The sequence below is a fragment of the Dipodomys ordii genome, unplaced genomic scaffold, assembly GCF_000151885.1.
Source record: "Dipodomys ordii isolate 6190 unplaced genomic scaffold, Dord_2.0 Scaffold23, whole genome shotgun sequence".
In the NCBI taxonomy this organism is placed as follows: Eukaryota; Metazoa; Chordata; class Mammalia; order Rodentia; family Heteromyidae; genus Dipodomys; species Dipodomys ordii.
Window position 1 is genome coordinate 3,960,606 of NW_012267239.1, and position 25,395 is coordinate 3,986,000.

The 25,395-nt window shown below is 49.4% G+C and overlaps 2 protein-coding genes across 2 annotated transcripts in view; one reads left to right on the forward strand and one right to left on the reverse strand.

Annotated features, from left to right (window-relative positions):
* The window catches only part of LOC105984169 (chromosome unknown open reading frame, human C22orf31), an 8,426-nt gene extending 1,986 nt beyond the window's left edge, over positions 1-6,440 (forward strand). The window contains exons 2-3 of the mRNA XM_013014271.1: positions 4,256-4,696; positions 6,015-6,440. Coding sequence (XP_012869725.1) covers positions 4,256-4,696; positions 6,015-6,440 — 867 coding nt within the window. The remainder of the gene's footprint in view (positions 1-4,255; positions 4,697-6,014) is intronic.
* Positions 6,441-9,534: 3,094 nt separating this feature from the next.
* The window catches only part of Znrf3 (zinc and ring finger 3), a 75,376-nt gene continuing 59,515 nt past the window's right edge, over positions 9,535-25,395 (reverse strand). The window contains exons 2-8 of the mRNA XM_013014234.1: positions 20,477-20,551; positions 19,644-19,775; positions 18,335-18,445; positions 17,290-17,457; positions 14,601-14,703; positions 12,512-14,224; positions 9,535-11,707 (exon numbers count right to left, since the gene is read on the reverse strand). Of these exons, the coding sequence (XP_012869688.1) occupies positions 11,661-11,707; positions 12,512-14,224; positions 14,601-14,703; positions 17,290-17,457; positions 18,335-18,445; positions 19,644-19,775; positions 20,477-20,551 (2,349 nt within the window). The 3' untranslated portion in view covers positions 9,535-11,660. The remainder of the gene's footprint in view (positions 11,708-12,511; positions 14,225-14,600; positions 14,704-17,289; positions 17,458-18,334; positions 18,446-19,643; positions 19,776-20,476; positions 20,552-25,395) is intronic.

Genomic DNA, 25,395 nt, shown 5'->3' on the forward strand with positions numbered 1-25,395 from the left:
CTTGAACCCTGGGCCTGGGCGCTGTCCCTCAGCTCTTCAGCTCAAGGCTAGTGCTCTACCACTTGAGCCACAGCACCACTTCCAGTTTTCTGGTGGTTTATTGGGATAAGAGTTTCATAACTTTTCCTGCCTGGGCTGGCTTTGAATCACGATCCGCAGATGTCAGCCTGCTGAGTGGCTAGGATTACAGGTGTGAGCCACCAGCGGCCAGCTGGTAAGACTCATCGCCAGTTAACCACCAGAAAACCATAAGTGGCTCTGTGGCTCAAGTGGTAGCGCACCAACCTTGACCAAAAAAAAAAAAAAAGCTAAAAGATACTTCCCAAGCCTCAACTTCAAGTCCCAGTACTGGCACTAAAAAAGAAAATTGGGGTTCAGAGATATGAATCCCTTGTCTGGGGAGAGATGGGTCTGCCATGCCGTCCTAGCCCCGGGGGAGATAGGGTGGGAACTGGTCCCAGCGCTGGTGACTGAGGAGGGGATGATCACAGCCTGCCTGTGGCCATCTGGCTGGTAGAGCCCAGCCTTCGTTGGTTACGAGACTTGGGGCCTGTGGGTAGAGCAGCAAATGTACCCACCCCCATGGGACTGTGTGGTCTTGATGCTTGACCAGGTATTGCTGACTCACAACTGTAAATCCTGGCTCTTCAGGAGGCTGAGACCTCAGAACTCAGGTTTGAAGCCAACCTGGCTTGAGTGGACAAATCTAAGAGCCTTTTTGTTGTTGTTGTCGGTTGTGGGGCTTGAACTCTGAGCCTGGCCGCTGCCCCTGCACTCTTCTCAAGGGGTCGCTCTTCCTCTTGAGCCACAGCGCCACTTCCGATTTTCTAATGGTTTATTGGAGATCAGAGTCTCACGTACTTTCCTGCCTGGGCTGGCTTTGAACTGTGATCCTCAGATCTCATCTCCTTAGTAGCTAGGATTACAGGTATGAGTCACTGGCGCCCAGCTTCTAAGAGACTCAACTCCAGTGGACCAGCAAAATGTTGGAAGTAGAAGTGCGGCTCAAGGGGTTGAGTGCCAGCCTTCAGTAGAATACGAGCTAAGTAAGAGTGTGAGAGCTCGTGTTCAAGCCCCTACTACTGGAAACAATAAAAAGACATGGGGAGCTTGGAAAGTGACTAGGATGGTCCATGACCATCCATAAGCATTCAGTAAGTACTTGTATTGACAGAGTAACACAAGCCAAGTTGCTTAGAGTTGGTTCTAAAAAGGGCGAGGGTTTCCTTTGAGGTACAGCCAATTGAAGGGATTTGCACCCTGAATGGAAAAAAGGTAGAACTGGTACAATTTGAAGAACAGGTGGCAGGTGCTGTCCATGTGAGTAGCTGTGTGCCAGAGGAGGTTGAAGGCACTGCTCAGAGTCACATTTGTGGCACCTGGTCATTGGGTTACAGAAATAGGAAAGCAAAAATGACGGCAGGAACGATGAGGTGTGGAAAAACCAACTTCAAGACGAGGAAGGTGGTATACACCTATAATCCCAGCACTGAGTTCCAGGCTAGCCTAGACTAAGTAGCAGGACCTTATCTCAAAATAAAACAAAACAAAACAGAAAGTAGGAAGGAACAGTGAGGAGCAGAAGAGCTACTCTGATTATGCCTTTTTATGTCTGGATCTAGCTTCTGTCGGTGCTAGGCAGAGTTTTCAAGTGGACAAGAATCAGGTCCTGGGGCTGGGAAGGTGGCTCAGTGGTAGAGCACTTGCCTTGCATGCTTGAGGCCCTGGGTTCCATTCCTCAGCACCACATAAGAAAAAAGCCAGAAGTGGCACTGTGGCTCAAGTGGTAGAACACTAGCCTTGAGCTGAAGAGCTGAGGGACAGCATCCAGGCCCAGAGTTCAGGCCCCATGACTGGACCCCCCCCCAAAAAAAAATCAGGTCCCTCCTCTCACATTCACTAGTGCTGGGGCTTGCACTCAGGGCCTGGGCACTGTCCCTGAGCTTCATTTACTCAAGGCTAGCACTCTACCACTTGAACCATAGTGCCACTTCCGGCTTTTTCAGTGTATGTGGTATTGAGGAATTGAACCCAGGCCTTCATGCATGATAGGGGCAAGCACTCTACCACTAGGCCACATTCCCAGCCCCTCACCAGCTTTTTTTTTGTCAGTCATGGAGCTTGAACTCAGGGCCTGGGCACTGTCCCTGAGCTCTTTTTGCTCAAGGCTAGAGCTCTATCACTTTGAGCCTTAGCTCTACTTTGTTTTCTGATGGTTCCTTGGAGATAAGAGTCTCACAGACTTCCCTACCCAACGGAACCGAGATCCTCAGATCTCAGCCTCCTGAATAGATAGGATTACAGGCATGAGCTACCAGCACCCAGCCTACATTCACCAGCTTTACAAGGATGCTTGTCTGTCTAGTTTCCAGAAATTCGCGAACCTTTCCCAAAGACAAACCTTTCCCAGTGCTCTGCTCTAACATTGACCCACCTCTGGCAAGGCAAGGCCAGGCCAGGCCTGGAGACTGAATGGGTGGCATTGTCTTCCCAAATGTCTGTGGGTCCAGATGCCGTGGGCTGGGAGCTGCTTCTTCTAACACTGTGTAGCCTGCAGTGCGGCTGCCTGCAGACTTTGATTCATCCCAGGGATAATACTCAAAAATTCAAACAGGCAACACAGGCGATTCCAGGAGTCTCTGCCAGACTCAGACTCTGTTTTTCCATCATTTCACTCCCCCCCCCCCCCCCCGCATCCCCCCTCTTGAGGACTCCTCCTTTGGCATTTTGTGTATGAAAAAAAAAATCAAAACCACCAACAGGACCAGCACCTGATAAGGAGCCGGCATTGCCAAGAGTTCCCAGGAAGAGGCGTCTTTGTTCTCGGTTCAAACTCTTGACACTGCTCACAGCTCTAATTACTGCATTTGCCATGGGATGTAAAATAAAACCACGTTCCAGATACAGTGTAGGCTCTCTGGGAGAGACACACAAGGAGAGGTGCCCAGGGCTGCAGGAACGTGTTCTTTCCTTTCTGGTCCCCAATCTTGGCAGCTCTTCTGAAATGTAACAGTACCTTCTTTATGTGTGTGTGGAGGAGGCAACCTTTTGCCTGTGTAGGGTGCATCGTGCTACCTGTCCCCACAGATCTGGCCTGTGTATTGATGATGTTTTATACAAAGCATGCTTCTTAAGAACATTGGGATCTTCACCCAAGCCATGTTTTGCGGGGCGAAAGGGATAAATGAGGACTCAAAATTCTTGAGGCTATGAGCAAACCAGATAGAACTTTCCCCAATATAATTTAACTATAAAACCTGATGATGTAATACCTACCCACACCCACATCACAAACCCAAGTGACATCACAAATGCTAGAGATAATGGCTCAAAACCGCTTGCCTGGGAGCCAAAATCTAAACAAACTATTTGCCCATACATGACTGAGGCAGAGAGAGATGGGTGATTAGAAATACTCAAAACAAAAAGAGAAAGAGACAAAGAAAAAAATATATATTATAGTTCTTCCCCTACTAAGCTAGCTAAAAATAAAATTTAAGGCAACTGAAATATGGTAAGGTGATTTTATGTTATTTTTTTATAGTTGACATTTCTTAGAAAGCCAGGTCTTTCTATGGGATTCTCATCTACGCAGATTGTTTTTCTTGTTTGTGGCTAGTCCTCGGAAGTGTAACTTTTGCCTTTTACGGGCCCTAGAGTATACTTCCCTGCTTAGTGGCTTTTCCTGGCTCACGAGAGTCTGGTTAAGAGGTGTTTTCAGGCTTTGGCAGGCCTTACCTGCTGTCATTTCAGTGTGGCAGTGCGGTTGAGCTGGGATTTCAGCTTACATAGAAGTCTTGAGTGGCCCTCCCCCTATTGCTTTCCTATCATAGGCTCTTTCCTCTTCCCAGGAGACAGAAAGCGTCTTCTGATCCCAGTAATTCCTCTGTGACCCCTACCTGCCTGCCCTGGCATGTTCGGAGAGCTTCAATATCACTGGAACCTGATAGTTCTTACCAGTAGTACGAGGGCTTGAACTTACGGTCCTTGAGCTCTTCCTTAGCCTTTTCCATCAAGGCTGGCACTCTACCACTTGAGCCACAGCTCCACTTCTGCCTTTTTTGCTGGTTAATTGGAGATAAGAGTCTCTCAGCTTTGCCTGCCTAGGCTGGCTTTGAACTGTCATCCTCAGATCTCAGCCTCCTGAAGATGGTCATATTAGGTCTCCTAAGTAGACTTTCTAGTTTCTAGTTGAGAATTGGTGGGTTTGTTTTGTTTTGTTTTAAATTCCTTTCCCTTCCACTTATAATTCCAGCACCTGGTCTATGTGAGACGAGACCCCAATATCCCCACCTATGGACTCCGACGGTCCATCTTACTGAACACCAGGCTTCAGGACTGCTATGTGGTCTCACCAGCTCTCACCAACATCTGGACAGCCAGAACATGTGCAAAGCAGATCAAGGTCCCAGAACCAGGTCCCAGCACCTCTTGTTGGGAAGTGGTAAAGAATCCACTAATTGCCAGTTCATTTTCTCTGGTTAAGCTTGTGCTCAGACGGCGACTGAAGGGTAGATGCTGCCCGGTGCCTTCCACATTTGGAGAAGCAAAATCCTCGAAGAGATTGAAGCCCAGGGATAAATCAATGATGAACGCCACCCAGAGAGCCAGGATAAGAAACTCCATCCATTCCAAGAGCAATCGGCCAGCCGGGCAGCCCCTGGGTTCACCTGGGCCCTGGAGGCTCACAGGAGAGGTAGACAAGGGTCAGAGGTGGAGAAAATGGGATGGGTGGGGAGAGGGGACTTACATTTCAAGAGAAGGAAACCCTAAATTTGAAAATAGGATTGGGGCCCAGTGCTGGTAGCTCATGCCTATAATCCTAGCTACTCAGGATGATGAGATCTAAGGATCCAGGTTCGAAGCCAGCCCAGGCAAAAAAGTCCTGTGACACTCTTAGCTCCAATTAGGCACCAAAATAAAAGCTGGAAATAGAGCTGTGGCTCCAGTGGTAGAGCACTAGCCCTGAGCAAAAAAGCTCAGGGAGGGCTGGGAAGGTGGCTCAGTGGTAGAGCGCTTGCTTTGCATGCATGAGGCCCTGGGTCCGATTCCTCAGCACCACATAAGCAGGAAAAAAAATCTGGAAGTGGCGTTGTGGCTCAAGTGTTAGAGCGCTAGCCTTGAGCTGAAGAGCTGAGGGACAGCGCCCAGGCCCAGAGTTCAGGCTCATGACCAGACCCCAAAAAACAAAAGAAAACTCAAAGAGGGCTGGGAATATGGCACGCATGAAGCACATAAACAGAAAAAGCTGGAAATGGTGCTGTGGCTCAAGAGGTAGAGCCCAGGCCCTGGGTTCAAACCCCAGGACTGACAAAACAAAAAAGCTCAGGGACAGCGCTCAGGCCCTGCGTTTGAGCCACAGGACTGGCACCAAACACTTCCTTCCCCCCAACCAAACCCCAAATTATGGTGGGAGAGATACGGTAATACATACTCACATACACGTAGAAAGCAGCCCTAGTAAGTTATAGCTTTGGCTGTGAACTTGGTAAACAAAGGCCTGGTCACCATGGTGGACTACAGAAGAGCGGTGTGCGCCTTGGAAGCTGTTCGGGTTCAACTCGGGCTATAATTGAGGATGATCTTGGGTTTCACTTCTTTGCCTTGATTATATCATAAAAATGGAGAGATAATGGCCCTTCCCTTAAAGAGCTTCTTGAAGATTAAATGAGTCAATACACACAAAGGGCTTTTGAACAGAGCTTGACACACAATAATTAGGATCCTGCATGGCATTCAACAGAGGACAGCTGTGTTATTAACCTTCTAGCTGTGTGGCCTTGGGCAAGCCAATCCCAAGTTCCAGGCTTTTCACACTGTCTCCTACTGACCTTGTAAGCTTTCTGAACTCACTCGGCAGTGCACATAGAAAGACTCAGTCATAAACTAGGACATGATAGACGAATGTTGCTTGTTGCCTGTCACCAAGACTCTGCGACACAAATCTCAGATGAATTATTTTGCGCTCCCTTCTCAAGTTTTAGCTTTGACTTCTCTGCTTTCTTCCTGGCTAGAGTAAAGAAAGTTCAAAGGAGAAAAAAGGAACAGTGTGCCAAGATTTTGAGGACAGATATGCTGAACATGTGGCCACCACCCAAGCACTAGCCCAGGACAGTGGGATGGCAGCCTGGAAGGGCCAAACATTGCTTACCAAAGCTCCAAAGAGACGGCAGTTGTTGGAGGACACACCAACCATCCACGGGCTCCCCACCGAGGGTTACCAGGCGCTGTACCAAGCTGTGGTGGAGCCTATGTTGTGGAACCCTTCAGGAACTCCCAAGAGGTACAGCCTGGAGCTGGGCAAGGCCATTAAACAAAAGCTCTGGGAAGCTCTGTGCAGTCAGGCTGCCGTTCTTGAAGGCACTCAGAGGGACCCGCTGCCGGGCAGGAAGTGGCTGGTGTCCATGAGGAGCCTGTGCCCAAGAAATAGCCCAAGCTAAAGAGTGGAAGCTAACAAGAACGCACACGGTTAGGTATTCTCTGTTAGATGTCTGAAAAATAAACACCACTTTGCGCTTTTCACACAATCTCAGCATGCTCTACGTATTCTCGACCACTGTCCCTGGGGAATGAGACAGCCATGTGGTTTACTCAAAATGAAATTCTCTCTGCATTTATTTTTGGTAGGTGGTTGGGTTTGAGCTCAGGGCCCGGGTGCTGTCCCTGAGTTCTTTCAGTTCTTTTGATTCACCTGGTCTGACAGAGAACTTCCTTAAATCTTGAGCAGAAAATTAGTTCATTGTCCAAAGCAGTGCATGAAGCAGCCTGGAGGACTTCTATGTATATAGAAATAAGAAAGCTGATATGAGGCATGAGACCTTTCTGGCCGTCACACAACATTTTATAAAGAAGGGATGTGGTACAATTGTCCCAGGATTGAGGTGTAAATACTGTTTGCGAATTGGCCTGGGAACATAGCCCTAGAAGTCTCAGAAGTTTTATTTTTTCACTTTTTTTTTTTGGTCTTGTTGTGGGGCTTGAACGCTGGGCCTGGGCATTGTCCCTCAGCTCTCTCAGCTCAAGGCTAGCGCTCTATCACTTGAGCCACAGCACCACTTCCAGTTTTCCGAGTGGTTTATTGGAGATAAGAGGTTCAGGGACTTTCCTGCCTGGGCTGGCTTTGAATTGCAATCCTCAGGTCTCAGCTTCCTGAGTAGCTGGGATTACAGGTGTGAGCCACCAGAGCCTGGCTTCCTGACCTCTTTTGTTCAAGGTCAGCACCACTTTGAGCCACAGATCTACTTCTGGTTTTCTGCTGGTTCATAGGAGATGTGTCTCACAGTCTTTCTTGCCTGGACTGGCTTTGAATCTTGATCCTCAAATCTCAGCCTCCTGAGTAGCTAGGGTTATAGGCCTGAAACACTGGTGCCTGGCTTATAATTTCTTTTTTTTTTCTTTGAGTCTATGTTTAAAAGTTGGGGGAGAGGGAGTTTCCATTATGTTGTGCCGGCTAGTTTGGAACTCCTGGGTTTGAGTGATCTTTCTATTTCAGCATTCTAACTAGTTGGGACTACAGGTATGTCACTCTGCTTGGCACATGGTTCGGTAATTTTGAGGGCTAGATGCTTGGAGATGTTTTACCAGGCAGGAAAAGACCTAGCAGATGAAAACAGTGGTTTATATACAAATTGTTTCTGATTAAAAAAAAAAAAAGTCAAGGTTCCTGGTCATTTGTTACTACTTTCCCCAGCTCTCTCCACCAAAACTCAGCAGAAAGCCCCACGCCTGTGCTCTAATAATAGGAGGAGTTAAGTGGACATTCCCACATGCTAGCTGAAGTTCTAAGCAGTGGCAAGCAACTTCATAGAATCTGAAGACCTTCATCAAACAGAGCAAAGACAACATATAATACATACTTGATAAAATTGTATTTTTTTTTACAGTCATTTGTACAATTTGTTACAAAACCATAGAAGACTACAACTTGTTTTAAATCATTTTTGGTCTGCAAATAGGTAAAATCTGTGTGCAATTATCATGTATTTACAGGGCCTTGTGTTAGTCATTTTCAATGATTATTCCAACAATGTCACACTCTCAACATAAGACATGGCTTAAGATAAATATATTAGTAAATAAATATTCTGAGAACATATTTCCATAAATGAAATGTGCTGCTATACATATACAGAATATACATAAGTTGTTTTCTAGCTTTTAAAACATTTTTTAAAAAATGGTAATGTTGGAAAAGAAAGAGCCCTTAGACCATTTTATTACAAAAATCTTTACAGCAAAGTCTTTACAAAATCTCTTTTAAGTGCTGTGGGAAAACTTTAAAAAACAAATACAAGAAGTTTTAAAATAGTGCCTTGTTAGACCATCACAATAGCTTTATATAAAGAATAGAAAAAGGCAGTTCTGTTTCAAAGACAATCTTGGTTAGTAATTATTTTTTAGACCTCATTTTGAAAGCATTAGTCCTGGGTGAACCTTGAGACCAGAAGCACATAGGGAGGGTCTGAGCCTGGGACCGCATGGGGAACTTAATACATGGCTTCGGCTTGAAGGAGTGGGAAAGGGACTGAGAGTTAAAGCCAGTTTAGGGATGGGAATGTGGCTTAGTGGTAGCGTGCTTGCCTAGCATGCCTGAGGCCCTGGGTTCAATTCCTCAGTGCCACATAGACAACAAAATAATAACAATAGTAAAAAATAAAGACAGTTTAGTGAGGCTGTGTCCACAAAGAGGTATGTTGTTGGTTAGAATGCCCAAACTGCCATTTTCCGCAGGTTCAAGAAGTCTGCAGTTTAAAGGGCTGTCTTACTCTCAGAGTTGGGCCCTAAAACCTCATCCTAGTAACACTCAGAATGGAAGATGGGGTGGTTCTTATCAGAAGTGGGATGTTCCATTTCCATGGCTACATCACAACTCACCAGAGTCCACTGAAAAAAGATACCTGTCACCATTACTGGAGTCTTAGAACTTCCTAGTAGGTATTCATTTTCATGGTGACAAAAAAAGGTAGTTGGTTATATTATTCTGAAAACCTCTCCGATGAAGACAACAAAAAGAGGGTTGATGTTTAAGTTTTTAAAGTTTCATTTTTGTTCCTACCTACCACTCAAACTATAAAAACATGCTTTCTTCTGTTATCTGAAGCAATCATTCTTTTAAGTGAAAACTGGAAGCATGTGTATTTGAATCAGTTCAGTGGCAGCCAAATTCTCTACTTAATGCTTAAGGCTACAAAGTGGTTTTTCCACATAGGACTATACAGAAAGCAGGTTTAGGGATATGTTCTAGACATTATAGTATACTAGGTATTCAAAGACATTAAAGAAGAAAGCAAGCAAAACCACAAATAACAACATCAACAAAAATCTCAGTAAGAAGTTGCTTTTTGCAACTTAAAAACCATTACATCAGCCAGGTCTCAGTGGCTCATGCCTATAATCCTATTTTGGAGGTTGAGAGCTGATGATTGCCACTTAAGGCCAGCCTGGGCAGGAGTCTGTGACATTATCTCTAAATACACACACACACACACACAGCCATATCCTCCCCATTTCCTATAAAACACACACACACACACACACACACACACACACACACACAGCCATATCCTCCCCATTTCCTATAGTAATGCAAGCTGTTATCCCTAGTAGCAGAGGCTGCCAACAGCTGAGATGCTTCTCACACTCAACCAACAGGTTTGTCAGGTGCAGCCTGGAAAGGCAGCACAAATGGGACTGTATGAATGCCACCACAGAGACTTCCTAAATGGCAAATGGCTGGATCATTTGATGCTGGTATTTCTTTGTATTAAATGCTGGTTAGAAATAAGCAAATTGCCTTGTCATAGGCTGGGACATCTCATACAGTGAGATTCTCTCTTCAAACACTCTGGGTGACTTCCTGTGAGCCAGACTGGAAGAGGGGTCAGCAGTCTCCAGACCCTATTTTCCATGTACAGACAGTCAGGCCCGAAGGATCCTATTCTATAAAAGAGCTGTGAAGAGCCATGAGCCCCAATTCTTTCAGATGACAACAAATACCTGGTAAATGAATAAAAGTGACCAGAAAAAGCAAATACAAGGGCTAATCTGATTGTGTCCTATAAAATATATATGATATATCTATATATCATATATAGATATGAATGAATAAAAGAATAAGGGCTACATTGGACAAGAAGGATGACAATCCCTGATCTGAAATAGTTTTAAATAGATTCTCTCTCCCTTTTAGAAATGAAACATGAAAAACACCAAAAAAGATTTGTTTGCATTTTTTAAAACTTTCCCTTCCCCTTATTAAAAAAAAAAAGCTGGAAAAATACATAAACACCTACCCTTTGGGTCTAAACTATCTGATAGTCTCTCTTGTCTCATGGAAAATCAATACATAATAGTGCATTAGGCAGACGGATAGTAGACGTTTGCAGGTGAGATGAGCAATTTCAGCTCTGAGGCTGAACAACCCTGACGCGTGCTTCTGTGAAGAAAAGGGATGGGAGATGTATCATTGAACTAAGCTCAGTGCACCCCCCGGGGTGGGGGTCCCCAGCATGTGGCCCCAGGAAGGCAGCCCCAGGAAGCAGCAGCAGAGGGGTAGGGCTACCCCCACACAGGCACATGCACCCCAGGCCTCTCTGTCCCTCCTCCAAAGGGTGGGGTGCTGCTGGGTGAGCAGAGACCTCTTCCCAGCCTCATCAGACACCAGGCCACAAAACTACATTCCTCCTGGGTGTCGGCTCCGCACGCCCTGTGCCCAGCCATTCCCGCAGCCAGAGGCAGGAAAGCCCTTCATATTTTTGCAAAGGACTCCAAAGTGGGGACTAGAGATGAAAGAGCTTCGTTTTCCTTGTCCAAGGAGCCAGAGTAAAGAAACCCAGGAACACTGACTGCCCTTGCTAGGATTTGGACCACTGCCGAGACAGGACTGTGAGCTCTTGTGGCATTGACTTGGAATGATGGTCCAAATGGACAGGTTGAGGATACTGGGCAGATGGGTCACGTGGGCTCCCCCGGAACCGCAGACTCGGCTTGCTCCTAGCCATTTCCATCCACGTCTAAAGGCTGGAGAGGTCTGGCTTCTGTTTGGGATGTTTGGACTTGCCACGAGGAGGAGAGGCAGCTTTGCGTCACTCCTCGGTTTGTACCCATATAAGCTAGCTTGACTTCAAGTTTCTGGTTCATTTCTAAGGCAGGTGTAGCCCTGAGCATTTCAAAGGCCTGAGCTCCCTCCTGGGAGACCACAGTATCTACACATGACGTGGTTCATTTAATGCAGCAGTGATTTTTTTTCTCTTTTTCAGCAAAAGTTGGTGGTTAGGGTTCTTTTAAAATATATATATATTTAAATAACTTTTTACATTTACATATAATATCTTAAACAAAACAACAAACAAGCAGAGAACTCAATCCCACACACCTCGGAACCCCAAGCACACACTTTACAAAACAGAAGAGTAACAGGTTATCAGAAGAGGGGAAGGGCTGTGGAGAGTTTGTCTGTTGGGTTATTCATGGGCCAGGGAGGGAGGAGGGTCTGCCACAGGTGGCTCACATTTTGGGTTGAGGAGGGCTCTTTATTACCACTTTTTATGTGTTTATCAAAGCTAAAAAAAAAAAAGTTTTGTTTTTTGTTTTTCTTGAGTGAAGTCAGTTTGGAGTCTCCATACAGTTCCCAATTTCCAGGTTAAGAGTCTCTTCTAAGCTCAGGCCCTTGTGCTGCTGCTGCCGCTGCCAGGGCGAGACCCTGGTCCTGGGAGGGAAAGAGAGAGCAACCGTTAGGGAAGAAGGCCTTGGGTGTCATGGAGACGCTGTATGAGAGCAATGCCAGAGCCCAGTGTGCGTCTGGAGAGGAGGGAAGACCCACCCCACCCCCACCCAGCCTGCAGCTTACCCTCAGGCGATAACCTCAGCCGGGGATGACTTAGGAAGTAACGGAGAGGTAAGAATGAATGGGTGGGAGCTGGAAGGTCCCAGGCTGAGATCAGGTGTGGAACAGCAGGGGAGACTTGGAGGCTGGAAGGAGCCTGCCTGGCATGTAGGAGGAACAGGCCACAGGCTAAAGCAGCAAGCAAGGAGAGTGGGCCAGGCACTGGGCCAGATCAGAAGTGGGTGGCTGCGTTGTTTTTCCTCCTGGGGTTCAGTGGTTCACATTTTTAAGATGCTAAAGGTCATGAATGGCAAGTTCTTGAAGGGCTTTCTAGTATGAAGGTATGACCTAACGTTTCAAAATGGGCTGCTCTGCCTCCCACGAACAGAAGGTAAGAGCAGCCACGGGGGACACAGGAAGGCTCCTTCCGCCTCTGCCCTGCAGAAAAGCAGGGCTGGGCATGGAGACGCAGGGGTGCATATGGGAGGGCTGCCGTGGATGCCATGGGGTGGGGTGCTTGCTGGGTATTTGGGGGAGATGGGAACAGGGGTTTGGAGCTCGTAGCCACCCCTCAGGAACAGGTCATGTTTAAGCCAAGGGCAGACAGGAGTCATCGAGAAAAGGCTCAAGGAGAAGAGGAATGTCACAGAATGGCTGCTCTGGCCTACCGCCACCTCCCGCGCTCACCTGCAGCCTCAGTGGCCAAGGCGCTGGACTCCTGAGTGTCTGGGGTGGCACTGGCGAGCCTGGGCCTGGGGGCGCCAGCCTCCTCTGGTGGGCAGCCAGGCTGCAGCAGCACCTCGGCCTGGTAGCATGGAGCCCGCTCCTCTTCCTGGGTGTAGCGCCGTGGGGTGTCCAGGCCCAGCACCCCGCTCCAGGGGCCAAGGCTGTGGGTCCCCTGACAGTCTGGGGACAGGCCCATGTCGCAGCCTACATCCTCAGGAATGATGGGGATGCGCTGGCTCAGGTCCTGGGCCTCTGGGTAGCAGCTGGGTGGGGGTTCCTCCGCCAGGGTGTACTGCACACTCACCGCGTAGTCCCCGCCCCCGCCACGGGCCACCTGCTTCTCTTCATAGAAGCAGCAGGGCAGGCCCTCGTACTGCACCTCGCCTGTCCTGGGCAAATGGTCAGCGTGCAGGCTATACAGGCCCTGCGAGCTCCCTGGTTGCACGTCCCCACCCGCGAGGCCGCAGCCATCATGGAGTGGGGAGCCCAGGAACAAGGGGCTGCCACCCCCAGCTGTCCCTGCCCCGGGCCCCAGTGGAGAGGACTGAGGCTCACAGCAGCAGGCACACGATGACCCCTCCCAGCCCCCCTTCCAGGTCCTCCTGAGTTCCAGAGCGGCCCCAGGAGAAGCCTCCAGCCCCACTTCTGAGGTAGAGCTATTGGGCCCCCGGTGCTCCAGTGAGGAGTTGCTGCTGTAGTTCATCTCCAGGCTGCAGGTGGACAGCTGGTCCCCCGAGGGAGAGGCCGGGCCGGGCCACAGCTCGCCCTGCCCAGCGCTGTGGCCAGGGACCACCTGGAGTTCCTCAGGTGGGGGGGAGCCCTCAAGGTGCACAGCAGGCCCTCGGCCTGAGCCCCCCGCCTCACTGGTGTGACAGGGGCTCCGGCTGCGGTAGATGAAGGGGTCGTAGTCGCTGCTGAGGGAGCTGCGGAAGGTGGAGCAGCTGCCGTACACGCCCTGGTTGCTCACCTCGGTGCAGTCCACCACGGAGTCACTGGATGAGCAGTGGCACTGGCCCGAGCTGCTGCTGCTGCTGCTGTCGCTGCCCGGGCAGTCAGCCAGGTAGCCGCTGCACACGGAGCGGTGGCCGTGGTAGCAGCTGAAGCTGGACGTGCTGCCACTCTCCAGGTGAGCGGCCGGGGCCATGTGCACCACGGTGGGGAAGAGCAGGCCGCCGCTGCCGCCGCTTGGTGGGAAGGGCCGGGCCGGGCCCCTGGGCGCGAGGCTGGGTGGGGGCTGGCCCTCCTGATCTGGGTAGCTGAGGCCCTGGAAGTAGTAGTGTTGGTACATGGTCTCGTATTGGGAGAAGCAAGCTGCCTTGGAGAAGCTGCGGCCATTGAACTTGGGCCTGCGGAAGGGGTGGGCCGGCGAGTAGGCCCGGTGCTCCAGGCCGCACCGGTGAGTGGCCAGGGTGTGGTCCAGGTGCAGGGGTGGGTAGCCACGGACATAAGCAGGGGTCTGCGGGGAGTAGAGGCTCTGCTCCGCGTGCCGGTCCATGGTCAGCAGCGTCACAGGGTTCCCGTGCGCGTCCATGCTTGTCCTCGTAGGGTAGGCTGGGATGGCGTTGGTCCTGTGCACGCGGCCGGGGTAGTGTACCGGCAAGGTGACCCTCGGCTGCCGGCTGCGGGCCAGGTTGCTCGTCTCCACACACAGGGCCCCCGGGTTTCCCTTTTGCTCTGGGAGAAGTGGAGGGAACAAAGTTAAGGCTGAAGCAACAAGCTGGGCCACTAGCCAGGGTGTGTGTGTCCTCATCTCCCCCCTCCCCGCCCCATCCGAAGCCATGTCCACGCCTGGCTGACCTGCCCCTCTGTGAGGGAGGCTCCGCTGTCAGCTCCCTGGGGCTCTGCCCGATAACAGCACCAGGGAGTGGACAGAGCCACGTGGTCTCAAACATGAGACTGTCCTGCCCCCCTCCTGCCACGGTGACACGACGCTGCTGCGTACCCATCTCTGTGCTCCCACGGGGACACACCCATGTGTCTGGGCTCGGGTACACGTCAGTACGGCCACCTACTAAGGAGACTGGGGTGGAAGGCGGGTCACGGCTGTTACCTATGATGTTGTGCCGACAGTGGGGGCAGGTGTGGTGCTGCAGCAGCCATGGGTCCACACACTTCCTGTGAAAGCGGTGAGTACAGGGGATGACGCGCAGCTCCTGCGGAGGGGGAGGGGAGAGGGCACACGGGCTATAGGAGGGCGCAGGGCGGGGGTGGAGGTGGGGGAGGCAGCCTTGCCCTTACATCTTTCACAGATGCGTTCTCCTGGGAGGCCTGTGGAACCCACTCTCCACGCTGCTGCCTTCCTGCCAGCTTTGCCGCTTAGTTGTGTTAAAGGTTTGGTCCTGGCTGGGTGCTGGGAGGTAGGGCGTGGTGGGATGTTTTTGGATTCTTGGGGACATGATTTGGAAGGGGAGTGTGAAGGGGTCCTGCCTGGGCTCCTTTCTCCTTTTTAAACGTTCTTGGTGCTGGTCTTGGAGCTTGAATTCAGGGCCTGGACACTGTCCCTGAGCTTCTTTTACTCGAGGCTAGCACTCTACCACTTGAGCCACAGCTCCATTGCCTTTTTCTTTTCTTTTGGTAGCTTATTGGAGGTAAGAGTCTCACAGACTTTCTGCCTGGGATGGTTTCAAAGATTACAGGTATGAACCACCCAGCCCTCCTTCTCCTCCTTTGCTTTTGCTTTTTTAGTGGCACCAGGGTTTGAACTCGGGCTCACCAATGTTCTATCAGTTGAGCCTCGCCTCCGCTCTCCCTTTCTGGCGCCCTGTTAACAAGCTGAGCAGTCCTACTCAGCCATGAGCGCCTCCCACGATGTGCTACTCACGAGAGGTTCGACAAAATGGGCCAACTGATTGAGAGCTAAATTCTCTAAAACTGTGAACCTGCAGAAACCTTTTCTCTTTCTAAGTTGACCATCTCAGGCATTTGCTACAGTAATGGAAAACAAACACAATTTCTACTATCCTCTTCACCTCTAGCTACTGGTCTACTCCAGGCCCTGAGGCAGGGCCCCTGGATGGTTTCTTGGGAGAAGAAAGCTGCCTACCCATCTGCTCTAACCTCATTCTTCCCTCAGTGTTAAAAGGGCAGAAGCACAGGGGTATCCACTCCTCTCCTGGAGTTGGGGCACATGCGCACCCCTTGTGCCACCTGAGGATATGGGGCTGGGCTTGGCAGAGAGGCCTGGGAACAATCAAGACCCCCAAATGAGGACAAGGAGAAAGGAAGATATCTAATATCTAGAACTTGTGACTGGTGATATGCGGGGAAGGGGAGGAACAGAATCCTAGGCCCCACTGTCACTGGACCCTAACTCTTACCATGGAGCACTTGGTTTCTAAGTAAAGCAGCCTGCATGAAGAGACTGTGACAGGGTTTTCGGGGATAGAACCACCTCCAGAGCTACTGGGCTAAGCATCCTCCATGTTTACTAATTTTACTTTTTTTTTGGGGGGGGGTCAGTTGTGGGGCCTGAACTCTGGGCCTGGGCGCTGTCCCTCAGCTCTTCAGCTCAAGGCTAGCGCTCTACCACTTGAGCCACAGCGCCACTTCCAGCCTTTTCTGCTTATGTGGTGCTGAGGAATCGAACCCAGGGCCTCATGCATGCAAGGCAAGCACTCTACCACTGAGCCACCTTCCCAGCCCCTAATTTTACTTTTGCCTTCCCATTTTCTAATTAGTTCTGCCTGATCAAGTGCCAAGGCTGACATGAGTTCCCTCACATCACCTGTGTGGCCAGCTAGAACACTGGTCAGTCCTGGGCTGCATGGCATAATCACTACAGAGAATGAAGCCTGTAGTACAAATCTGCAAAGCTACAATCTGCCCAGCATGTGAGCCCAGGAGTCTGGACCCAATGTCCATGCAAGAAATTGCCAAGGGCCTCTCTTATTTTCACCAGAGTCCTGCCAATTGCCTGAAATTAATCAATCAACCTGCTAGCTAGGTGCCCTACACTTGAGCCATGCCCTCAGACCTGCAATTCAAGTCATTTGCTCTTGAGACTTGCTCCCCAAACTGTGTACATATACACATCTATTTGTCCAGAGATTATACAGAATTAGCAGAATCTTAATGACAGTGTGGTAAATGATGTATGTTGTTCATCTTTCTCAGAAGGTGTTTACAAAAGAAAAAGCTACAGGGGAAAAAAAAGGGTGGAGGAGAGTCATCAAATTCCTTGCAAGTAAATACGTTGTGTCAAGAGTTTTCAGAAGAGTGATTTTAAGGGAAGCCAGCTTAGGGTTTTTTGTTTGTTTTGGTCAGTCCTGGGGCTTGAACTCAGGGCCTGGACACTATCCCTGAACTTCTTTTTTGCTCAAGGCCAGCACTCTACCACTTGAGCCACAGCGCCACTTCCAACCTTTTCTGTTTATGTGGAACTGAGGAATCAAATCCAGGGCTTCATGTACGCTAGGCAAGCACTCTACCACTAAGCCACATTCCCAGCCTGTGTGTGGATGTTCCTAAAACCACATTTTTAATCCTACCATGTATTTCTAATTGGCTTCTGAAGTCACCTGCTGTTTGATAGGTGGATACCTGTGTGTGGGATTTCTCCATCCAAAAGAAGACATGTTTAGAATGCCTTGGGCTGGCTGGCTCCTTGAGGCCTGGAGGTTAAAGCCCTTCAGCTGCTACAAGGCTGGGGGGGACGAGGGCGGGATCATGGTCCTTAGCACCTCTGTGGGCTTGTTAACTTCCTTCCTTCCCACCCAGGACAGTCCTGTCCTTGCCACTACCTCTCCATCGATGTATTTCTCCAGGCAGATGGCACAGTCAGACGTGGAGCTGCTGCTCAGCGTGTCCAGGGCCCCACAGCTCTCCTCCCGGCGCCCCTTGCTCTTTGAGTTGAATTTTCTGGTTTCCATCTTCTCCAGAGCTTGCACAGCCAGCCTGTTCATGGAGTTCTGCAGGGCAGAGCGAGGGCAGGGTTAGCTGGTTGTTAGTGGTACCAGTCACCCTCATGGCCACGCCCTTCAGTATACTGGGATGGGCAAACGCTGCTCTCTATTAGGCCAAAATGGATTCTTGAGAAATGACTAAAAACTCAGACTGCCACAGTACCCATTTCCCAGACCCTCTGGGTGTCTGTATCAGCTTAGGCAGTACCAACAAACATGTCACTTTCACAGAGAGGGCAGGGGTCTCCATCACTCGGCCCTGAGGATTCCCAGCTGTGAGAGCCTGTACTCCGTACCAAGGGTTCCTCCTCTCCACTGAAGGAAGCTGCATGTGAGTAAAAGAAAACTCATGCCTGGCAGCTGCTGAACAAAATATACTTCATAAACACCTGGCCCTGTTGTGTCGGCAGTGGCCCCAGAACCCCCATGACAACAAAGATGATTCTCTTGGTATACCAGTGGCCCTCGTTCTCTCCTCAAACTTTAGATTTCTGCTTTCCCTGTACCACCCCCCAAGCCTTAAACCTTTCCTCCTATTTGTACACAGTGACCGCTGGCAGGGTATCATGTGGCTACCCTGGTCATCACGAATCAAGAGGGCTCAGTTTGGTGGGGGCAGGGCCTGAGAGTCTGCATTTCCTTCAGGCTCCTAGGTGCTGCTGATGCCCAGATCTCTTCGAGGAGCAAAGTTTCAGGGCTCCATGGAAACTACTTAAACATTTCTCCTGCAAAACTAGCTAGGAGTTAGTTTTTGGTCCTCGTAGGACTGGGCCTCTTGGACAGGCAGGGAGCTCAGACCCGCCAATAGCTGGCTGACCATACCCTGGCATTCACTAGCCACAGGGCAACGGGGTCAATGTTCCCAGGCTGCTCTGGGCATTACCTGACTGCGCCGCTGCTTCAGCTTGATTTTGACAAGGAGGATAAGACAGACCAAGGAGACCACCACGAAGAAAGCCAGGAAAATTCCCATGTCAAAGTACTCAGTAGGTTGCTGGAACAGAACACAACACCATGAATCACAGCGGCCTCGCTTCAGCTTGGGCACACAGGCCGTGACTCCTGGCTAAGTGGGGGCAAGTGAAGTGGGGGCCCCTCAGTGTGCAGGAATCTCCTGGGGATCTGTCCCCGTGTCCACAGGGTGCTCCCAGGTGACGTCTTTGGTGTAGCTGGGGGGGTGGGTCTGCAGCAGCCTCAGGCCTCCCAGTACCCAAGGGAACTATGGGCATAGCCGGGGCCTCTGTGAACAGCCCAGAGTGCACTGTAACCAGCATGAAAGACCCTTCCAAATAAACACAAATAATCACATTTATAGGACAAAGGAATGAGTGTCATGTTTTGAGGGAACAGTGATTACTAACCATATAATTAACGGTTTACAACAACTCAGAAAATTGTATGCTGCTTCCACAAATATCAGCTTCCACTACAATGAGTCATATTTACCAGAGTTCTTTTTTTTTCCCCCTTTATAAAGAAGCCAGCAGATCAGCTCTCCACACTCCCTCTAGACTCAGCCCTTACCTCTTCCCCACAGCACACTGCTATCCGATCACTGGAAGCTGCTTTGCCTAGCGCATGCATTTAACAGCAGGGAGCGAGCTTGGCTAATAGGAGGCTCACAGGCGAAAGAATCACCAACACGGGCTATTCCACGGCCCATGTGGAGGGCCTCAGACATACATGAGGTGCCAGTCCTAGGTGCCTAGCGGCTTTCAGCCTGAGGCTGGGGGCAAGATGCCAGGTAAACATTAACTGCCAGCATACTGAAGAGAAGCTGAGCCACTCTTGTTAGTCCAGAAAGTCAGTTCCTGCTGAAAGCTAACCCTTCCATACTCAACTGCGAGGGAGACTTAACAAGGTAAACTATGGGAAGAAAAGAGATATAGGAAGCCAAGTGCTACATACACTCTGCCTTTTACCCTTCTCAGTTTGTTTCTTAGAGAGAGAGAGAGAGACAGAGAGAGAGAGAAAGACAGAGACAGAGACAGAGATATGGGATGGGAAAGAACCTATAGACTTCTTAGATTAGTCACCTCTGTGTTAAGGTTTACCAAATTCTCCATATAGGAATCTGGTTGAAAATTGCCCCTGGCCTCCTGTCTTAGCTCAACCTGCAGGAATCAGGGACTTGGCACTGTAGACACAGGCATGGGGAGGGGCAAGAGAAGCTGCCTGGCATGGACACTCACTCGAGGGGCGCGGTGCTGGATCCTTGCTCGAGCCACTTTCTGCTTGTTGACAATGTTCATCAGCTTAATGGCGTCTGCGCCCTTCACATACACCACTGGCCTCTTGAGTGGGTCTTCTGAGCCCTGGTTTAGCTGAGGAAGGAAAAAGGGCTCTGGTTAAAAGGCACACTTCCAGAAGCAAGAAAGCACCAGGTATGTAGTTCAGAGGCACAGTATTTGCCTAGCATGCTCAAGGCCCTAGGTCCCATCCCCCTTGATGCCCTATGGAGAGAAAGAAGAGGACTGGAGGAAATAAACACTGAGTCTCTGTCTAGAAATCCTTGAAGCCTTCAAGTGTTATAGTCTTGGGGTTCCAGGAAAGACAAGGCTAGGATGCTTGTTTTATAAGATGGGTTAGAAGAATCTGTGTGTGTGTGTGTTCAGTTGTAGGGCCTGAACTCAGGGTTAGAAGAATGTGTGTGTGTGTGTGTGTGTGTTCAATTGTAGGGTCTGAACTCTGGGCCTGGGCACTGTCCCTCAGCTCTTCAGCTCAAGGCTAGCGCTCTACCACTTGAGCCACAGCGCCACATGCATGCAAGGCAAGCACTCCACCACTGAGCCACCTTCCCAGCCCCTAGAATCTTTGAAACTCCCCTCCATCCCCATTTCTCTGGCTCTGAGCCCCTCTCCACACACCTCCCTCAGGTATGATGTTCAAATACAGACATCTTGCTTCAGCAGACAAGGACAGAGGCTCTAAGATGAAGGTGCCAAGACAGTGACCAGCCAAGCTAACTAAGGGCAGTGCTTCTCTCAGGCAGATGGCAGGGAGCGCTAGTGCAGCCCGAGTTTACCTGGTCAATGGCTTCTGGGTTTTCAGACACATCAAAGATGACTGCTGTGGCTCCCCTTTGCACGGCTCGCTTGGCCTGGAGGGGTGAGAAAGAGCAGGTTGGCAAATCTGGCCCCTTTACCCTCTCCGATTAAGCTTGTATTCCAATGGGTGAGTCACATAAATGAAAAAGGGAGAAATGCTACCTACCTTGCACAGTTACTCTAAGAATGGATAACTTAGAATAGGTAAAAATAGGTAACTGGGAACTCACTATATATCTGTGTCCTGAGCAAGGCCAAGCATTGAAACCAAGCTGTGAATCGACCACCTGTCCAGGCAGCACAGAGGTATCAGTCTCAGTATTTTCTGCTTTAAATATAGTGCCTCTTGTAGCCTAAACATATGCCCCTTTGGTTCAGCTCTTGCCTGCCTTATTTCCATTTCCTTCCTTCTTCCTGCCTTCCTATGTCACCTAGTTAAAACAGCATATTGCCTATTTCTGAACGAATCTCAAAATGGTCAATTTTAATAAGTGACAGAAGCTGAAGCCCTTTGGGGATACTGTTGAGGGGGAAGGCTATGCGAAATAATTGTAAATAGGGATTTAGACCAGTTGGCTGCCAAACCTGGCTGCACATCAAAAAACCACTTGGGAAGTTTGTAAAGCAGATTTCCTGGCTCAAACCACAGAGATTGATTCAGCAAGGCTGGAGGCAGGCCTAGGAAGCTGAGTTCTATAAGCCTGCAAAGAGATGCAGAAGTCAACCATAGATCACAGATGAGATGAGAAGGTTTAGGAACAAACAAGAAATGACAGATTTGTTTTTATTACTGGGGAGGGGGACATGGAGGGAGAGGATTCCTTTCCATCCCAATGAACCTTCTAATTTCACATCTAGCTAACTAGGCAACAAAACAGAAGCACAAGATATAAGACAGGCACTTGTTTTTAGGAGCTAGAACCTTGTAAGGGAGACGTGTGTGCATATGTGCATGCATGCGTGCGCTGCACGTATGTGTGTGCCTTCTAAAAATGTTGGGGAAAACAAGACAAAAACTAGCGTGCTAGAAGAAGAGCAAGTGATAGCTTCTGCTCAGAGTTCAAATAGCATCAACATGGGGGCCAGGTACTTGGGAAAGAATGAAAATCTGAATTACTTCACAGGAACAATCCTGTATACTGTGGCAATGAAAGAAAGGGAGCCTCAACAATGGGCTTGATCAATGTCTCCATTTGGCCACTAGAGGGCAGTCTTGCCCCATGGCTTTCAAGCCCATTCACAGTACTAGGTACCAAACAAAACAGCTACAGGGACAGAGCACATTTAGGAAACTCTAGTGCTGTGTTGCAGAATCTGTTCTTGTTCTGCAAGGGACTTTTTTTTTTTTTTTTAAATATTGTGCCAATCCTAGGGCTTGAATTCAGGGTCTGGGCTTTTGTACTCAAGGGTAGCACTGTGGGACAGGCACCCCCAAAAAAGACATTGTGCTAAACAAAACATAGTTTACTTGCCACACAGGAGATGACCCCCAAAACCATGCTGGTGAATAAGACTATCAATTTAAAACTAGGGGGCTGGGAAAATGGCTCAGTGGTAGAGCACTTGTCTTGCATGCATGAGGCCCTGGGTTCGATTCCTCAGCACCACATAAGCAAAAAGAAAAAAGCCGGAAGTGGCGCTGTGGCTCAAGTGGTAGAGCACTAGCCTTGAGCTGGAGAGCTGAGGGACAGAGCTGGAGAGCTAAGGGACAGAGCCCAGGCCCAGAGTTCAGGCCCCACGACCAGCCCCCCCCCCCAAAAAAAAAAAAAAGAGTCTCGCAGACATTCCTGCTCTGGCTGGCTTTGGAGCATAGCCTTCAGATTTCAGGAGTAACTAGAATTACAGATAGAGCCACCGGTGCCCAGCCTTTAAATTTTTTTAAATTGCAATTTAGTATACTTAGTCTCCGCTGATAGTACACAGCACCGATTTCTTGCACTATGCCCAAATCCTATCCTGGGCAAGTTATTCCATGTTTTGTTTTTTATATTTCACTTTCTTGTGGTACAGGGAATCCAAATTAGAGCTTTGCACGTGCTGGGCAGGCACTAGACCTCTGGGCTGCAGCCCAGCCCTTTAGTTACTGTCTTTCAATTCCAGCCCCAATTTCCTCATCTGTAAAAGGAGGAGGTGTCTGCCTGCATCCTCATGACCAATGTCCCTTCAGCTCCCAGTCTTGGGCATTCAACTGAGAACTCAGGAGGCCTGAATGCCAAGGCCCTGTCACCTCCGCTGATAAGAAGACATGGGTGACACAGAGAAGAGAGCGGAAGGCCCAGGGGCCTTGCTTTCTTCATGCCGCTGCTTCAAGCCACAGGCCCACAGCTTGTGGGCTGCACTGGTAACTGCAAGTAGGTGTTTGTGTTTCTGCTCAGGTGGTATCCCAGGCTGCTTCCCAAATTCCTTCCTGAGACAAGGAAATAAACAAGGCCTCTGTTCCTTCTCTCAACTCTTCATTCCAGGATCCCAGCATATCAAACAGTGCCCGCAGGGAATGTGGTTCAGATACGTCCTGATGAGGAGTGCCCATGTCTCTTGCTTTTGATGCCGGCGCACCTGGGGAGTCTGGCACAGGGGATGAAAGGCCGCGGGATCTGGGTAGGGAATGCCTTCCCAGAGGGCGTCTCCGGGAAGCCACGCAGCCACGAGGCCCCCAGGCTCTGCAGGGGCCACAGGAACATGGGTGTCTCCAACGACTTGGAGGTTCCTGAGGAGGCATAGCTCCTTTGGGACAAGCTTCAAAGGTATTTTTTGTTTGTTTGCCTTTTGCAGTGCTGAGGATTGAATCCCAGGTTTCATGAACACCCAGCACGTGCTCTAACACTGAATCACATCCCCAGGCGTGTGTGTGTGTGTGTGTGTGTGTCTGTGTGTGTGTGGAATCACATCCCCAGGCGTGTGTGTGTGTGTGTGTGTGTGTGGAATCACATCCCCAGGCGTGTGTGCGTGTGTGCGTGTGTGTGTGTGTGATACTGGGCCTTGCACTCTTGTTTAGCTTTTTCACTCAGGAATGGTGGCTCTATCATGTACGCCAAGCCTCACTGGTGGCTTTGAACCATGACCTTCAGGTCTCGGGCTCCTGAGGAGCTAAAATTATAGGCATGAGCCAATGGTGCCTAGTAACTTGGTTTCTACAAAGAGGGCTGGTAGAGAATAAATACTTAAATCCCATTTATAGCTTGATTTGAGGTACAATGAGGCTAACATAACACACAGGGATCCAAAGGTAAGACCTATGGTTGAAAAAAAATGTTTGCATTTCACAGTTAATTCACTATTTCTTTTCCGTTTTTCTCAGTCTGAGACTGGTACCTGTGGCTGCTTTCGCTCATTGGTTAGCACTCTTCCAACTGAACTATGCATCCAACCCCAGTTATAAATGATTAAAAATTACATTTAGCTGGGCACTTGTGGCTCACGCCTGTAATCCTAGCTACTCAGGAGGTTGAGCTCTGAGGACTGCAATTCAAAGCCAGCCCAGGCAGGAAAGTCCATGAAACTTTTACCTCCAGTAAAAGCACTAGTCCTGAGCAAAAAAGCTTAAGGACAATGTCCAGGCTTTGAGTTCAAGCCTCAGGACTGGCACATACATACACAAAATAAATTGTTCCTAAAAAGACCAACTGGCAAGAAGGAGAAGGGAGTCAACCCAGGATCCCACTGAGAGCTTGCTAGTCAGCTGGCAATGAATTTAGAGTTGATTCTGAAGGTCTGGGTATAGGTGAGTGGGAAAATGCTTGCCTAGCATGCATGAAATCCAGAGGTCCATCCCTTGGGGGTGGGGGTGGGGTGAGAAGAAATAGGGGAGAGGGGAGAGGGGAGGGGGGAAACGGGAAGGGAAAAGAGGGAAAGGGGAGAAAAGAGAACAACCCATACTCGAGAGATTCTATCATTCCCAAAATAAATTAAAAAGTATAGAACACTGCTTTGGTCACATTTTCCCTAGTGGCCCTCACTTTCAGTTTAAAATTTGATAAGGCAAAGTCTTTTACACAATTTTCCTATCTTTCACCCAATTTCCTATTTTACCTTAAGCCAGAATATTATCTCCAAACAAATCTAAAACTCCAGTTGGGAGATGAGCAGTCTTAGGATTACTAGAAACTATATGCTGTCGAATCTTTTGAAAGAGTGGGAGGCCATAGCTAGGCGAAGGTCTTGGTAAACCTGGTTACACTCTTCAACTGCATGGCCAGGGGTGCAAGGAAGAACAGAGGGCTGTGAACTCAGCAGGAAGAGGCGGTAAGTCCAGGTGAGGCTTAAAGAGCAGCCAAAGGCCTCGCCTTGATGACCTTGGCCTACCCTTGCCACGAGGCATCTTCCCATCCTTCCGCACTCCAGCAGGTGAACAGCAGCCCAGCGGCAGCAGGTAGAATATGAGGTTGTTATGGTGCTTCCTAGGGCTACAGGCGACATTCCTAGCCACTGAGCCAAGTTAAAGGGAGAACTCCTGCACATTACATGTGCAAATACATTTTGCAAAGCACAAAAATTGGATCTTAGAAGGCAGGGCCCTTTTGTGGTTGGCACCCCATGATAAGGGATGTGTGTGTACATGTGCACACTTGCGCACACACACACGTGCCAATGCTGGCGTTTGAACTCTGGGCCTGGTGCTCTCACTTGGCTTTTTTGCTCATGGCTGATACTCTCAGAACTTGAGCCACGCTTCTGACTTTTTGCTGGCTCATTCAATACATCTCTTGAATTTGCCTGGGTTGGCTCTGGACGGTGATTCTCAGATCTCAGCCTCTACAGTAGCGAGGATTATAGGCATTTTGAAACTGCAAACAAATATTTCATCTATCACCTGCCCTCATGTCCCAGCTTTTAATGCAAGTTTGGTGTGTGTTCTTCCATATTTTTAACCCATCTATATATCCAAGAATACTAATAT